This window comes from Enoplosus armatus, chromosome 3 (genome assembly GCF_043641665.1).
Source record: "Enoplosus armatus isolate fEnoArm2 chromosome 3, fEnoArm2.hap1, whole genome shotgun sequence".
Lineage (NCBI taxonomy): Eukaryota > Metazoa > Chordata > Actinopteri > Centrarchiformes > Enoplosidae > Enoplosus > Enoplosus armatus.
In genome coordinates this window covers 21,208,716-21,226,143 of record NC_092182.1, presented here as the reverse complement: position 1 = coordinate 21,226,143, position 17,428 = coordinate 21,208,716, and the positions used below count along the sequence as shown (strand labels likewise).

At 37.8% G+C, this 17,428-nt stretch overlaps 1 protein-coding gene across 1 annotated transcript; it reads left to right on the top strand.

Moving 5' to 3' along the window:
- Nucleotides 1-3,161: 3,161 nt before the first annotated feature.
- igfn1.3 (immunoglobulin like and fibronectin type III domain containing 1, tandem duplicate 3) lies at nt 3,162-10,975 on the top strand. The gene is made up of 23 exons (XM_070903255.1): nt 3,162-3,213; nt 3,404-3,526; nt 3,622-3,758; nt 3,901-4,000; nt 4,099-4,140; nt 4,228-4,273; nt 4,412-4,595; nt 4,722-4,835; nt 4,981-5,143; nt 5,291-5,563; nt 5,681-6,208; nt 6,304-6,428; nt 6,513-6,654; nt 6,796-7,089; nt 7,193-7,489; nt 7,621-7,800; nt 7,964-8,092; nt 8,188-8,496; nt 8,609-8,694; nt 8,797-8,989; nt 9,319-9,615; nt 10,552-10,878; nt 10,971-10,975. Exons 1-23 carry the CDS (start codon nt 3,162-3,164, stop codon nt 10,973-10,975), a joined length of 4,146 nt encoding a protein of 1,381 aa, XP_070759356.1.
- Nucleotides 10,976-17,428: the final 6,453 nt, after the last annotated feature.

Sequence of the window (17,428 nt, the reverse complement as noted above, 5' to 3'; positions counted from 1 at the left end):
CAAATTAACACAATACAAAACAATGTTTATACATGTATGATGATAGACTTGGGCATATATTTTGGCCTTGGGTCAAGCCTAGACATGGCAAGCAAGTATCAAGTATTCATACCACTTGTTCACCTTCATGATGTTTTATGTGAATAATTTATGCCCAGTCTTCTTGTATTACCTCTCTGAGCATTTTTGTTGGGTCAGACATTAGTCCAAGTTTAGAGAAACTGAAGAAGAGAGGGTGAACAGTTACACCCAGGGCTAAAACATGACTGAACAGTGCAGGATGACACTTCTCAGTTTCAAATATAAGTGCTTGTTACATTGCTAAAATAAAATCTACCATGTAAGTAATTTCTGTTCTGTTTCGATACAGTAAAAAAATACTGTGGCTCATTAGTATTAGAATGAGGTTTAGTTTGATTTGTTTGTTTTCCATGTGATATGTCCAGAGCCATGCCAGAGTAAATGAGAACATTCATGCAAATTGGGATAGGCTTTCAGCATAAAATTATGGTTCATTAATTCTGACATTTCTAAACATGTTTTATATTTTTTTCTAAAACAAAATAATGCAATGAGCTCAAAAGATCTGAATTTAATTGACACTTACCTCTTGTTAAATGTTGGGATGAAGATCAGGCAGCCTACACGTACAATTAAGCTAATTGAGAGGCAGCTCAAACCATGGCGCGTCTATGTCACTTCTCATGAGACTTTTTAATAAGAGCAGCCAAAAGCACCCTGCTGCAGTACTAAAGCTGAAATTCCAGTTTTGAGGGAGGGATTAGAAAGCTTCACTGCTGCATTTCCTCTGGTGGCCCTTTTTCAAGAACCTATAGCACTTCGGGGCCAAAGTGCATGTTGGTAAACCTATCCCCAAGAGCCACAGTGAAAAAGCAGTGGCTTAGGTTGCTCAGAGTGTCTCTGAAAGGCTTTATTGCCTCTCAAAACGAAGAGCCCTCACTCAAGAATCAGCGGGAACCTGGCTGGCAACAGACAGCAGAGAACAGCAGTTTAAATAGTAAGTACATTTACCAAGCACTGGGCAAATCATCAAAATCTTCTTTAATCTGTTAGCTAGTTTATGTAAATATGCATTTGTTCTATGTGCTAATCTGACTGTATATTAACCTTAGGCATAAATGGCAATGAGATCTCACCAGCTAACCTGTCACAAATAATACTGACAGCAGTTTTACATGATTCCAGTATCTCTAAAGTTTAATACAACAAAGAACCAATATGATGAGCTGTAATAATGTTGTTATGTTTTTAGGCAGGCAGAATTGTCTAAGCTTGAGAAAAAATACAAATAAGAAAATGTTGAAGAAAGATCAAGATCAGACTAATGATTATGCAAGAGAATAGAAACTTATAACTATACACTTTACACACAAATGTATTCATGTATTCACACTAAAATCACTCCAACAGTTTTGTCCTGCAAAGATTAGTAAGTAAGTTTCTTTGATATGATAATTAATTTAGCATTTTATCACAAAAGGTGACAAAGTAAAAGTATATGCTCTGCTACTAAATGCAGCTCTGAGATTTAGGACATAGACTTGACAAGTTATTCATAAATCAGTTCATTCAGAACACCCTTGGCACAGCTATTTTCTCTCCCAGACAAATATAGCTTCCCAGCTGCACAGCAAGTGTGCAAAACTGCTAAATATGCAGGCACTTCATCAACTGACAGAACTCTGCACAATTTATTTTAATTAAATGTAATAGGTAATGTAATAAGTGTCTATCAAATGTAATCTAAGAATAGAAGGCTCTTGCCATTTGACTAATTAGATCATAAAAATTAAGGAAGATCAACAGAAGCATGGTGAAGACATTAGTTTATACTTGAGCATTCAAGATACAATAAGACATATATAACATATACAAAGAAGTGATATTCACATATATGATATCTAATCTAATTTAGATTCTACCTCTCACATTAAATTAAAACTTTAACTATATTGTATATGCTTTTCTGAATGAAACCTTTTGTCTTAAAAATATGATGCTATGTCTTATGATGTCATATCAATATGCTTATGTGTCTTTGAGATGATATATTTTAGAATAATAATAATTAAATTACTAAATAATTAGTACCTTAGTGTAAAAATGTTAATTATTTTTCCATACTTGCTGAAATGCTTGTAAGACTATTCTAATTTGTCACGTACACTATTTTGACAAGTGGAGACTGAAGCTTACTCCTAAAGCAGTAGCTAGGGAGTCTGGAGCATGGAACCTGACTCATTACACACAGAAGTTAATAATGAATTGATTAAAGTGATTAAGGTAATCCTTGATCATCAAAAGGACCATTTTATAGTTTCAGAATAACTTTGATTTAATAACAACTATAAAAAACGAGGTTATTTTTAACAACCCGTATTTTAACATTTGCCTGTGGTGGTACCTTTTCTATTTTATCTTTTCACCTATTTCTTCAGATAATTCAGGGCTAAAAAGAAAGCAAAACCTAAATACAAGGATAGTTAAGACTAATGTCACATTTGCCGTCTGCCACTTACGCCACTTCCTGACTCATGATAGATAGTTTTATGAGGTATGTGACCTACTGCCTGCAAAATTAGGCCAGTCACTTGCAGGAATCTACAAAGGGAATGTTAAGTATTTTGTGATCACAGGAATTCTTTCATTTATAGCACAGATAGAGTTACTAACTCAGGGATCCTAACACCATTTGCCTGAAATGTAGATCTTACACACTGACATCCCACAATGCAACATTCCTCATAATATTATTTATCCCAATTATTGTAATTGGAGGGAGGAGTTAATTGTGTCCCATTAATTCTTTAAGGCATTACTTAAAAACATCATGTTGTTAAAGTGGGCAAACTACCTTAAGCCACTAGTTAAAACTGTGATAAGTGATACCCATTTCACATTCAGGCCATCTGGAAGAGATTAACTGCATGTCAGACAGATGGGGATTCACATGGTTACTAACAGTGGTCAAGCCATGCTAAAAGCTCCAGACTACATTGAAATACTCGGATATGTTTGGAATTGACATGGAAGAAAAATTTAAATGATATATAAGCGGTGTTGCCTAAATAATTATTAAGTGTTTTAAATGTGCATTATAATATCTTTGCATTAACAGAGAAGCTGTTGTATCAATCAAGATGTTTAAAATACGCAAAGCTAAGGATGAGGAGCCAACTGCTCCAGGGCAGGGTAAGTAACTAGAGTTTGAATGCCTGGCTTCAACTGTAAATTACTGCCAAAAAATAAAATATGTGATCAAAACTAAATGCATACATATAGCCTTTTCTGAGACATGAACTCAAATTGTATCAAAGCTGTCAAATCTTCACAGGTTCTTCATAAATGTGTAAATAATGCAAATTATCTCATTTAATAACAGTGAAAATTAAAAAGAGGTCAAAGGTGCCTGGAGTTATGATTACTCAGTATGTGGAGGAACTACCTGAAGGCATGAACACCCCAGATTTCACTCGGAAACCCATCGCTATTACTATTCAAGAAGGTAAGGTTAAATACCACCTCTAATCACATGCACAACCATTTCTTTTTGATTTAAGATAATAACATAGCAATACATTCTTGTTGTCATTTCTGTAGGAAAATTGGCTCTCTTCAGAGCAGTAGTTACTGGCAAACCAACACCAACTGTGACCTGGGTGAGAAATAATGGGGAAATTGATGAAGAAAGGTGCAAAATTGTCTACGATCCAAGTTCCGGGGAACACCAACTACATGTGAGATCACTGACCATGTGTCATAAGGAATGCTTATTCAAATAACTTAAAATCTAAACGAGAGTTAATCAGAATGATCAGTAGGCTGTCTTGCACCATCCTGGTTTTGTAAAAATACTCATAATCATGTATTGATTGATAGATTCCAGATGTATGTGTGGATCAAGCTGACACCTACAAGTGTTTTGCCAGAAATGAATATGGAAAAGCGGTTGTAACTGCTACACTTAATATCATTGAGGGTCAGTTGCTTACTTTTATTCCCTTATACACGAAATCAAAACAAATTATTAAGATAAATTACATTTGTCTCACGTCAATCTAATTTCTTCCATTGTAGTTGGCTTTAAAAAGGGCAGAGCCATGCAAGAATCAAGAACAGGTACACAGCCTACATTTAATCTTTAATTATGCAATGTCAGTCATTCATTGAATTAAAGTTGTAACCATGCTGCTGGTTTTAATGTAGCCATCCGAGAGACACCTGAGGACTTCAAAAAGGCCTTAAAAAATAAGTAAGTAGTACATTTACAAATGGGAAAAAGTACATGACAGTATTGTTGTTGTTTTTATGTAGCGGTTTTGTTTTTACCAAGCCATGCATGATTATTACTTTAGAGTGTTTAACAATATCTTTTCTTTTCTTTTTGTAGGGTTGACATTGAGGCAAAAGAAGTCCCAAAACCAGAAATCGATGACAAGTTTTGGGAACTGTTGATGAGTGCAGACAAGAAAGATTACGAGTCCATCTGTAATCAGTATGGTGTCACTGATTTTCGTGGGATGCTGAAGAAACTTAATGAGAGGAAGATAGAAAGGGAACAAGAGCAAGAAAGGGTATGTTTCAGCTTCATCTACAGTAAATGTAAAAATATACAGCACCTACACAGCCTAACATCTATAATAATGTGAATGAATGCTGTACAATACAAACTCTAACTTTCCTTATTCCAATTACTATAGGTTGTTGAAAGACTATGCAACCTAAAGCCCATTGAAATGAAAGAAAATGGTGGTGCGGAGTTTGAACTTGAAATGTCACTTAAAGACCCTACCAGCAAAATCTTCTTATTCAAGGTGAGATGTTTCATTTTACTTTTTTCTCAATGGTGAATAAATTAACAGAAGCACTGAAAGTCATATTACATAGTCTGCAACACAGAAAAATTCACAGGCACGCTACATATTGCTCCAACATCCATGACTGCTTATGTTTAAACAGGACGGCGTTATGATTCCTTTTGATGCTGACACAGAGATAAAACATGGACTGAGGCAGGTAGGAAAGAAGTATGTGTTTAGCATCAATGGTGTTGACCCCGAGGATGCAGGATTATACCAAGTGGAGGTTGATGGAATCAAGATCTTCTCGACTGATCTCAAACGTAAGATGATGCCGCAAATTATTGTTCCACACACTTTATTGTAACAGGCCATACAACAGTCAAAAAGAGCTACGATTGCTACATGAGCTGTCCTGTGACAGGAAATACGAGATACCATGTTGAGCTATAATTTTGTGCTTCGTTTAGCTCCCCCTGTAGACTTCTTAGTCAAGATTGAAGACGTGAAAGCTGAGGAAAGAGAGGACGCTGTGTTTGAGTGTGTTGTCTCACATCCCCTGAAAAAGATAAATTGGATGGGAAAGAATGTCACACTGGAGCAAGGGGACAAATATGACATGATTGTGTCAGAGGATATGCTGATTCACACATTGGTGGTGAAGGACTGCCTGCTCTTGGACAAAGGAATTTATGCGGCTGTGACTGGACTTAAATCCTGCAATGCCTGGCTTATAGTGGAAGGTACTGTTCACATATTTTATATTGTATCTTTTCAGACTGTTCAATACAAGTTTATCAAATATTGAAAATGTCCCATAAAGCATTAAAAATGTCCTGGTACTGTGTATTTTGTATTAGCTGACAATGATCCAAACGCGAAAGGAAAGAAGAAAGCTCGCAAAACAACCAGAGCAGGTGGCGGTGGAGCAGATCTCTTGAAGATTGCTCAGGAGCAACAGGCGAAGATACAAAAAGAGAGAGAAGAGTTGATTGCAAAGGCAAAGGCTGAGGCAGAAGCAGCAGCTGCAGCAGCCGCCGCAGCTGCAGCTGAGAAAGCAGAAGCCGAAGCTAAAGCTAATGCAGAAGCTGAAGCCAAAGCTAAAGCTAAAGCTAAAGCAAAGGCAAAGGCAAAAGTAAAGGCGAAGGCGAAGGCAAAGGCAAAAGAAGGGGGAGAAGGCGCAGATAAAGCAGACGCTGTTGCAGAGGATGAAGAGGATGTAGAAGAGGGAGAGGAAGAGGAGGAGGAGGAAGAAGGTTCTGAACCTACATCATCAGCAAAGGAGGGAGAGGCTTCTGCTGAAGTTGCTGATAATGAAGACGAGGAGCCAGTTCAAGAGAAGAGAAAAAGAGTGAGAACAGGCCCACTTGTCCCTGATACAGTCATTGGTGAGATCCATGAGAACATAGTAATTATACTCTACGTACAGCTATGTTGGTCATATAGTGCTGTTGGTCAACAGTAAGGTTGTATTTCCTTTTAGACCCAGGAGTATACTTCACCGGTGGACTGTCAGATGTAACTGCCATCATTGGTACTGAGGCAGAACTGGTCTGCAGCCTGAGCAGTGAGGACTGTGACGGAGTCTGGTACAAAGATGGGAAAGAGGTGAGAAATGTAGAAGTTGATAGAGTAATACCTTTCACCCTTAACATTCTGAGATTTAAGTGTGTTTACATGTGTGCATTTCAGATAACTGCTACGGATGATATCTGTATTGTTAAAGATGGGAATTATCGCAAACTAATTATCAAAAACTGCAAAGAAGATGATGCTGGGAAGTACCGATGTGAAGCTGATGGGCGTAAAACAGAAGCTGTGCTAAATGTCGAAGGTATTGTAATCACAATAAATTTGAAGTACTCCAACTAAAGCAAAACAAAAGCACAGACACTGTGAAAATGTGTAAAACAACATTCTTTTAAGCTCAGCAATAAAAGTCTCAGTTTGAAAAGATGTTTTTTTTTCCTCGTAGATCCTCCAAGAATTACCCCTGATGACCTCACCGAGTTCATAAAACCTGTTATAATCAGAACGGGGAAAGATGCAGTCTTCAAGCTGACCTTTGTTGGCCGGGAACCCATGAAGATCCAGTGGTACAATGAGGGCGAAGAGCTGTTGGAGGACACCCATATCAAGATCGAGAAGTCTTCCTCACACAGCCGCCTGCTGTTAACCAAGTGCCAACGCAAAACCACAGGAGAAATTAAGATTAAGATTAAAAATGAATGTGGAACAACTGAGGCCCTCTCACAGCTGGTTGTATTAGGTAAGGTTTGTATGCTGCTCAGTTCTATATATTACATAATATATACATAATAAAAGACATGGATATGAGTGCAGTTGATCTTTATTCTTTCGTCTCACTACAGATAAACCAACACCACCGATGGGCCCTGTGGATATCATTGAAAGCTCGGCGGCTTGCATTGACTTCAAATGGAGGCCTCCCAAAGACAATGGAGGTTCCCCTATCACAGACTACGTCCTGGAGCGCCAGCAAATTGGTCGAAACAGCTGGAAGAAATTAGGCAAGATTGGCCCAGAGCCTAAATACAAGGACATCGATGTGGATCATGGCAGAAAGTATTGCTACCACATCAGGGCGGAAACTGATCAAGGCATCAGTGAAATGATGGAGACTGATGACATCCAGGCAGGGACAAAGGGTGAGCCTTTGTACAAGCACACCACCATTTTTTTGTGACAGTGCTTCAAACACAGTGGGTATTATTGAACAAAAGGCTTTGTGTGAGCCAGTTAAAAAGTGTTATTTCTTTCAATTTGATCATTCTTTCAGCATACCCTGGACCTCCTTCTACACCAAAGATTGTTAGTGCTTTCAAAGACTGCATCAATCTTGCTTGGTCCGCACCCACTAATACTGGAGGAACCAACATTTTGGGATACAATGTGGAGAAACGCAAGAATGGCAGTAATCTGTGGGGCCAAGTCAACCCACACGATGAGCCCATCAGAGGTAAGGCCATCTTAGAATTACTGACTATGTTCAAAATGTCATGTATTTGTTTACAGCTTGAAGAAAGATGTGACATTGTCATGTGAAATGTGCTTTCTTTCTTAAGTTAATAATTAGTTTTTCTATTTTATAGTCTTAACTATACTGTTTGACATGCTAACAGAGAAAAAGTATGCAGTGAAGGATGTTGTTGAAGGCATCGAGTATGAGTTCCGTGTATCAGCTATCAACATTTCTGGTGCTGGAGAGCCAAGTACGCCTTCTGAATTTGTGATCGCAAGAGATCCGAAGAGTGAGTAACAGGCCGATAAAAGCTATATTGTTATTAACTCAAGGCTTAACTGCTCATATCTCAATACTTAAATGCCGAATTGTTTACACTTCCAGAGCCCCCTGGTAAAGTTATTGACCTAAAGGTGACAGACTCCACATACACCACCTTATCGCTGGGCTGGACCAAACCCATTGAGGAGGAAGGGGTCCAAGATGAGGCCAAAGGATACTTTGTGGAGCTCAGACCAGCAGAAAACCCAGAATGGGGTTGCTGTAACTCCAGTGCTATTATCATGACCTCCTATACTATTATGGGTCTGAAGTCTATGGCCATGTACTGGGTGAGAGTTCTAGCCACCAATGAGGGTGGAGACAGTGAGCCTCAAGAGTTGGACAACTACATCATTGCAATGCCTCCACCAGGTGAGACAGGGGAAATTGTGAACCGTCTACAGTCACGATTCAATACATTTTACCTTAATTTAATCACTTTTACTCATCAATTTTGTTTAAAACTCTTCCCTCATTGTCACAGTGAGACCTCATTTCACTGACAAAAAAATGAAGAACTTCATGGTAATGAAAGCCGGGAACTCTGCTCGAGTCAACTTCAACTTTCAGGTTCAATATAATATTCACATAAAACACCAACCAATGTCCTTTCTAAAGTGGCAGATTAGACACGTCTATGCATCTTAACCCTGTATCTCCTGTTGTTGATAGGCTTCCCCAATACCAACTATTAGATGGCTCAAGGACGGTGTTCCTGTAGCCAAGCATGTGACTATGAGCAACACAGAAACATCATCACAGTTGATTATCCCCTCAGCAGAGCGTCATGACACTGGGATCTACACAATCATTCTCAAGAACCTTGTTGGTCAGGAGACCTCTAGTGTTGAGATAAGAGTCACAGGTATAGTACAGTGAAAAAACAAATCTCAACTAATCCCTAAAAAAAATAAGTTAAATGAGAACCAAAGGTTTATGAATTTGCAGTGTGATCTGTATTCTCTTTTTTAGATTATTCCAAAATTGCTCTAGTTGTCATATTATCAGAATTAATAATTTAAGCTCTTAAAATATTTTATGTTCTTTAAGATGCAAAGATGAAAGTCCACTTTGGACTTAAGGGATGCTTGGGGAAAGTTTAAAGAGAGCAAGACTTAGTGTGCTGCCATTATTGTTGTAGTCAGCGTAAACATAAAAAATAGACACTAATAATCCCTGCCGACCTGTTTGTAGATGAACCCAAGCCTCCAGGCCCCGTGGAGCTGGACGAGAACGTGTCGGGAACAGTGACGGTCTCCTGGACTCCCTCTCCAGATGAGAAGAAAGACGACAGGCTGCACTACATGATCACCAAGACTGATTCTGTTAAGCGCACTTGGCAAACTGTGGCAGACCATCTCTTCAATAACAAGTTCACTGCCATCAATATCATGCCGGGAAGACAGTATAAGTTCCGGGTCTATGCCAGGAATGACATGGGGCTTTCCAAACCCTCTGAGTCAGCAACCTGGGAAGTGAAGAGAAGGAAAGGCAGGTTTAACAAAACGTGTTTCAAAAATTGTGTAGTATAAAGCTGAAATGATTATCCCATTATTCAAGTAATCAAAACAACTGAAAATGAAATAGCAACATTTGTGATATCTGATTAATCGTTTCAGCCATTTTAAAGCAAAAATACCAAACATTTGCTTCTTAAATGTGAGGATTTACTTAATTTTTATGTTTTACATACATTTTTAATACTTTAAGAATTATTAGTTGCAGCCCTAGTGTAGTTTAAAAGGCATCAACCCAGGTCTAAATAGATATAGATGAATTAAGAGCTGCAGCTCAAGTAGCCAATTAATCAATTAGTCGAAGCCAAAGAAAATTAATAGCCAACTATTTTGATAATCGATTCATAATTTCAGTAATTTTTTTTTTTTTAGCAAAAATGCCAAACATTTGCAGGTTCCAACTTCTCAAATATGAGGATTTGCTGCTTTTCTCTGTCATATGATAGTGAATTATATATCTTTGGGTTTTGGACTACTGTTGGTCAGACAAATCAAGCTATTTGAAGACTTCACTTTATGCTCTAAGAAGTTGTGATGGGCATTTTTTTGTTACTTTTTGACATTTCATAGACTAGACAGTTAATCAAAAACATAATTAGCAGATCAATCGATGCATACAAATCCTGTTTGCTGGAAACAAGTGAGTAAATGTAACATTCAAAAAAATGCCTCCCTGCTGAAAGACAATTAAAGAATATCAAGAGGCTAAGTGAGATGTGTAACTAAGTAATTTTTTTGTGCATAAGGGTAATGAATGTTTTGTTTGCCTCACATGCAATGCACCATGAAAGGCAGAGCATTTTATATTTATAAATGAATCAATGAACAGATGACTAAAGGGAATATGGGTATCCATCATTATGTATTACACCCTTTTAACTTTTCTTTCATGTTTCTTGTGTCCTTCCAGAAACATTTACTTTGAACCTTCCTGTCTCCAAGGACTGCAGCTTTGAGACGCCTCCCTCATTCTCTGTTCCGCTAAAAATGCACAACAGTCCAGAGAGCTATGAATGCTACATGAGTTGTGCAGTGACAGGAAACCCCAGACCCTATGTTACCTGGTACAGAAATAATATCAGCCTCAACACTAACACCAACTACTACATCACTAACACATGTGGGGTGTGCTCCATGGTGATACTCAAAGTTGGGCCCAAGGACAATGGGGATTACACGGTCATTGCAGAAAGTCCTCTGGGCAGAGTGGAGTGTTCAACTAGACTTGTTGTTAAAGGTAAAAACACATTCAAAAGTATTCATTACATCTTAAATTCTGCTCCCCTGGCTATACATTTTTAACAATGCCCTCTCTCCCTCCTCCTTCAGATTAGGATGATGCAGTGAGCCTGAACTCCTGACGATGCCTGTTCCATTTAAACGAATGGAACGTAAAGGATTTGCCAATTTGAAACCTGCTGTCATCTGTGTTTTTTTTGTGAATTACTGTATTAATGTGTTTAAATAAACCATGACGAAGAAAATAAAGGATGAAAGAGAGAAAGAAAGGAAGAGCTAAAATGTGTTAAAGCACCAATAACAAATGACAGATTCAAACAGATTCTGTTGTATTTGAGCACAAATTCTACTCAGTTTGTCTACTTGATTCAAAGAGCACTAAGGACATCTGAGATTCAACAGTAATAATCAGCTTGCACCCATATGAATTTATTTATTGACATGGAAAATGGAAAATTGACAATATGAAATATGGCTATAACAGAGTATGTTTTAATGTTTGAATAACTCATCGTTATGCCAAAATGTAAATAAATCCTACCTGTTCACCAGTGAAATGTCTTACTTGCCTGTCTTTAACCTACATTTAATCAAGAGCTTGTCTACAGGCATCCTAATGGCTCTGTGAGGCTGTACAGGCTTCGGTGATGAGATCACGTTGAGATAAATGCTAACGTCAGCATGCTAACACTCAGAATGACAATGTTCACATGCAGATGTTTACCAGGTTCAACATCGTAGCTTAGCGTGTTAGCATAAAGTACAGCTGAGGCTAATGAGGAATGCCATTAGTTTGGTTATAAATCAAAGTACTGGACAAATTAAAATTAAAATGTTTTACAATTTATCCTGAGGGGGACATGAAAAGTTTCATTGCAAATTTCATTGCAATCAATCCAACAGTTGCCGAGACATTTCACACTCATTAGGATTCATCCTCTTGAGACCATGAATGTCTTTACAAACGTTAATGGCCATCCATCCAATAGCTGTTGAGATGATTCTGTCTGGACCAAAGTGGTGGGCCAACAGACGACACTGCCATCCATAGAGTCAGACCTCTAGCGTGGCAAAAAAAAAAACTATTTCTGTGTTCCAAGATGTCAAGATAAAGACTCAGGCATTGGCCTTGTCTCTGGCCCATATTTATTGTTGTATTCGGGTGCAATCCAATCTTTCATTATTCTGTAACATCAAATATAAACCAATGCTCGCCCCAAAAAGTGTCAAGACCAGTCCAGTCAAATCAAACTTTATTACCGTTATTATTATAAAAATAATCAAGTAATTATGTATATCATATTTTGTGGCTGTACTTAACCAGTATTTGACTATGAAATGACTTGTTTGCTGCAATCACATTCAGCTTAGCACACAGCCCTGACATACTGTGAGGCATTTATTGTGCCTTTCCATTTTGTAACTTCACGTGCACTTCTTCTGCTTTGCCAACTGTCACATGGCTTCAGATTTCTCTTTTACTGAGAGCATGTGTTTGCACGCTTTCAGAGGATATTGCGAGTCTATTATGGAAGGTCATAAATGATACAATTTCATGTGCATGACCAAGTGCAACCTTGCAAACAACTGTGCATCTTCCTGTGTAAAGTCCTTGGACAGACTAATATTATATCAGTAGCCAAATGGCATCCAGTTATTATAGATACAACTCTTTACTGGGAGTTTATTGTACTAGCCTTTGACCTTTAAAACCCTCTAACAGTATTTAGCAATCCTTGTAGTGATATGCTGAGAAAAATATTACAAATGTTGGCTATTGTTTAATATACAGTACAAAAGAGGTCTAATTAATCATCAGACATCTTTCTTTGACAACATAAAACATGGATGCTGCAGAAGCTATTTCATCACTTATCTAGAGAGTTTTAGCCATTTTAGTTGAATTAATATATAGTCAATTATAAGTTATAGTATAATAATAGTTTAATTATACTGTACTTTCCTATACACACAGAAGGGGTTACCTTTGTCCATGTTGCATTGGGTTGTGTAATGTCATGCTGTTCTGTCATTGTTTTGCAGGGTAGAATTCAAAGCTCCTGACTTCACTGACCTCTTGCAATAAATGCCTTCAAGAACATCAAGCCTCTCATATCGGCTTCCCATGCCGGAGAACAGTCATAGTTCCTGTGCCATGCATCTGCTTTTATTACTCTGCTTGAAATATCCACACACACACACAATCGTGCTCAAACTGAGCATAGCTCTGTTATTACTAAGACCACAATAACTGGGTTGTGGTTTAAAGTGCCAGCAACCCAGTCTCCATGGGGAATCTGAAGGACTTTTCACATGTACATACTCTCAAGGTGATCAGAGTGTACAACATATACACCAAAGCAAATGAAATATTAGTGGACCTGCAACCTGTCTGCTCCACTGACTGGCTCTTCATACAGTTCTCCGCAGAGTATAATGTCAACAGTGAGGCTGGTCTTTTATAGAATACCTTGAGTCATGAAATATATGAGAAAGCCCTCTGCTGAGCCAAATTTACATTTAAATTTGTTTTATTTCTTACTTTTTTATTACTTTGTGACTAATAACATTTATAGCTCTAAATATGTATAGCCTTTATTACTTAACATATTGTTGTTTGTCATCAACTGAAATAATAATCTCCTGCTTTGTTATATACAACCATATATGGTGAGATATTCTCAGTGTACAGAATACAGTACTTACTGATTAAAACAAACAACTATTTTTTTTGTTCGCTTATTTCAGGACAGACTTGTCCACTGCCAAACACAAAGCCCTAATGATTGGCATATATCAGAAAAACACAATTGATATCTAAATGGAGCATCCATAAACATATAATAAGTCCTACATCAAAGTAGTAAAGTCATAAGAAATACAATAATTCCAAGATGACCAGAAATGTTGAAACATTAAAAGTCCTGATCTCCACAGACCTGCCCATTTATGAGATTACACTTCTTGAAGGATCCTGGGCTCACACTGTTATCCATGTGTTATGTTTAAAGTTGGTATTCAATACTCCTTAGACACCTAATAAACACATTGTATTTTTAGTTGGTGTCAATAGGAGTCATTAGTGCATCTAAACATTAATATAATGTTTTGTTGTTCTCGTAATTTCATCAGAGTGTCAATACGAGCATACTTGGCTGTCAACACTTGGCAAGTGCATCAATACTGACTGACATAACTGACCAATCTAACTGTCAAAAGAAAGACAAAATACATATTATAAAAAAAAATACACCCAACTTCCACATTTCTCTTGCCACGGTTTGTCTTGCCAAATGGAGGCAGAGAAAGTAATAAGTTGTAAATGATCACATGAAAAGATCAGGATGCCAATCATGAGGACAAAGTATTACAAAACAAAGTAAACTCAAAAGTAAAATTTCACACAAGCAGTTTAGCGTGCAACAGAACATCTATGTATTGATATCATAACAAGAATTTGCCAAATTCCATTTTTCAAACAGCAAATTCATATAATTTAAGACCACTCCCGAAGAAGGTCATGCCTCTGTCAACAAGAATCCACAGTCGTGGTCGTCCCACTGTGAGGCTGGTAGCCAAACTTGGCTTTCCCTCCTCCCTCTTGCTAGAGGTTGTGATTTATATCAAAAACAGAAAAGCAATCCCCTTTCTTGGCAGGCACCATGTCTGACAACGTCATTGGCATTCCTGTAAGGATTTAGTAGCTTAAAGACCAAGGAGGCAACACTCAAATATCAGACTGGGAAGCAGCACCACTCAAGAGGATCACAGGAGCACTGAGGTAAGTTCATCATTCATCTTCCATACAGCACCACTCTTACATTGAGGTGTTAAGTATTTAGAGTTGGTCACAGTCTTAAACACTCAACTAATCCTGTTGCTGATTCACTCTTAACATCTAGTCCAAAGATAACACTGAGTTAATGTGGCAAACTGTGGAAAGCGATTGCCTATAAACACGATTGAGCTGCCTTGTTTTAGTAAGTGCTCCGATATGTTATCTTATGTAAAGCATAGCAGAATGGATTCTAGATTTTGCTGCTTTACTCAAATGAGTAGTTTTTTTTAAATTTTGTATCAGTGTTAGAATTTGTGTCAGAAGGTTATCAGAGTCATTTCCTGGAGTTTAGACATGCGAATATATATGCTAATGTGCATTTCAAATAGCAATAGTTCAGCAGTTCAAATTAACGTTCGTCACACGCAGACACTTACCCAACAAACATATAAGCGATTAACCACTAAAATTCTTTGACGTCTTCTTTACTAGTCCTTTGTTTTTACTCACCAAACACCTTCACAAAAATCTACTCTTCTTTTTTTCAAACTCTTAGCTTTCATTTTCATAGGTACTGTTTATTTAACATGGCACAGCTTGCTTCATCTGTTCACTTGTTCCTCAAGTTTTTACTGCTACTGAAAAAGACACATTGCAAACCATACAATCTCTCTGTAACTACGGCAAAAAGAGAGCTGAGAGTGGCAGGGTGGCTTAATTCAGGTTATTACCAAGGCAAAAAGAGAGCTTGGTAATAGCCCAAATTAAGCAAACTTGCCACTCTCAGCTACTGCACATGCTTAGCATCAACGCCGACTCCTTAGATAGCCGCATGCCCTTAGTAGAGTCTTGCTTTTAATCATTTTAATGATGCTCTCAGTCTCTGACTATACTATCCCGTGCTGTATTTCAGCGCTGGTCGCATAAGCAGCTGGTAACGTTAACAGCAGCGTGTAACACAGGCCACATGAAACCCATAAAACACAACTCTCACAGCAAAGAGGCTGTTCGCTTAGGACCATGTCAGAAGGCAAGTACCCAAAACAAGTTTTAAAGAGAAAATGTTTGTTGAGCACAAAAATCTGAACTTCTTACAATCAGCATTCAAGAGCATACAGTTTGGTGAAAAATAAAATAAAATCAAGTCCAGTAGCATGCAGTATGTTGTCATGTGGAGTGCTCATCATATTTAGCATATACTGTATACAGTTACAGCATATTTAGCACAATATCATATACAGTACCACTTTGAAATGTTAAAATTATCTAGACACTGATTTAGTTGCTCTCGTGACAAACCAAGATAGGTGCAAACTGAAAACAGACATGTCAAGAGTCGGGGTGTAATAAAGATCAATTGCATATCTTTTTTTGTGCCTCAGAACACCAGAATATGGTAATCTACAGTGTTCAAATTTGCTATACTGAGCTGGTTTCACCACAGTACGACTCAGTCATCATGTCAACAGAGATTTACAAGCATATTAAGATGTTCGAGATGGGATGTTCACAGTTTTATGTGGCATGTGACCTATCATATTACAATCCAGTTATCTTCCAACAGCCGTGGACCATCGACACCCTATATCACGAGCCTATACTGGCTGGGTGCTAGGTTTGTGCAAATACTTACATGAGAGAGGTTAAGAGAAGTCAAAGATGACTAAATAAATTTTAAAATTTTAAAATAAAAATTAAATGTGTCTACTTTATCACTTTATCTGGTAAATCTCATGCCATTGCTCAGAGAGGTTAATTTTTCTTTTACAGTATGAATGTCGATAAAAGGCCTATTTTGCCAATCGAAATCCTGATGCACTTTATTCAATTAACTGACGGCTCTATGAAACGGCTCCAATAATCTGGTAGAATTATTTGGTTAATGTGTCTATGAAACTATGTTGGAAAGATGTACAGCTTGAATTCAGGATTTAGTTCAAAAATAAGACTTGCTGGTACCTCATAAAAGGAAGCTGCAGTAGCTTATAAGTGATGCTAGCAACAGCATAGAGCTCTAAAGACAGTAATGTCAGTTGGTCAGTCGGTCATTCAGCCAGTGAGAGTGTGTGTCTGTTTGTCTGCCTCTTCACCTTGAGGAATAACAAGCTTTACAACCTAAGGTGACTTCTGCACTGCTCTGCTCTGCTATTAAATGAGAGATGTAAATAGATGCACATAAAAAATTTTATAGACAATCCAGTCATGCATTACCGCTACTGTGCATGCATGTGCAGACACATCAAGCCATCCCAGTTGGGCATTTAGAGTATACAGCCTATAGTGACGATCAGAGGGCTTTCTAACTGGTCTTGTGACAAGAGAAATAGTTTCAGAGCAAAGATTCAGACAGCATCAGCAATATTTAGTTTTAGGAAACAAACTTACGCAATCAATGTCTCTTATTTACTCTCAAAAATGCACCTGAAGAGTATACCCAGTCTGCAAAGGGATTGTTTCAATCAATTTTCAATCAAACAGTTACAAATGTACAGTGTGCCAGTGTGTGGCGTCGTTAGTGGTGCGTGCAGATTACAATCAATATTTGGGAACATGAGCCTCTCTCCCCCAAAGCTATAAACCAAAGTCCTGGGACAACAAACGGTACACAGAATAACAGGAAATTCTTGCAGCTGTACCACAAAATATATTTTAGCTCCAGGCAATGTCCTGCCTGTTGTCACAGCCACTTTTACTGCAACACCAACATTAGAACCTACACTGTGATTAAAATTTAAATTCCTGAGTCATGCAATAGAGAATGGCTTTGGAA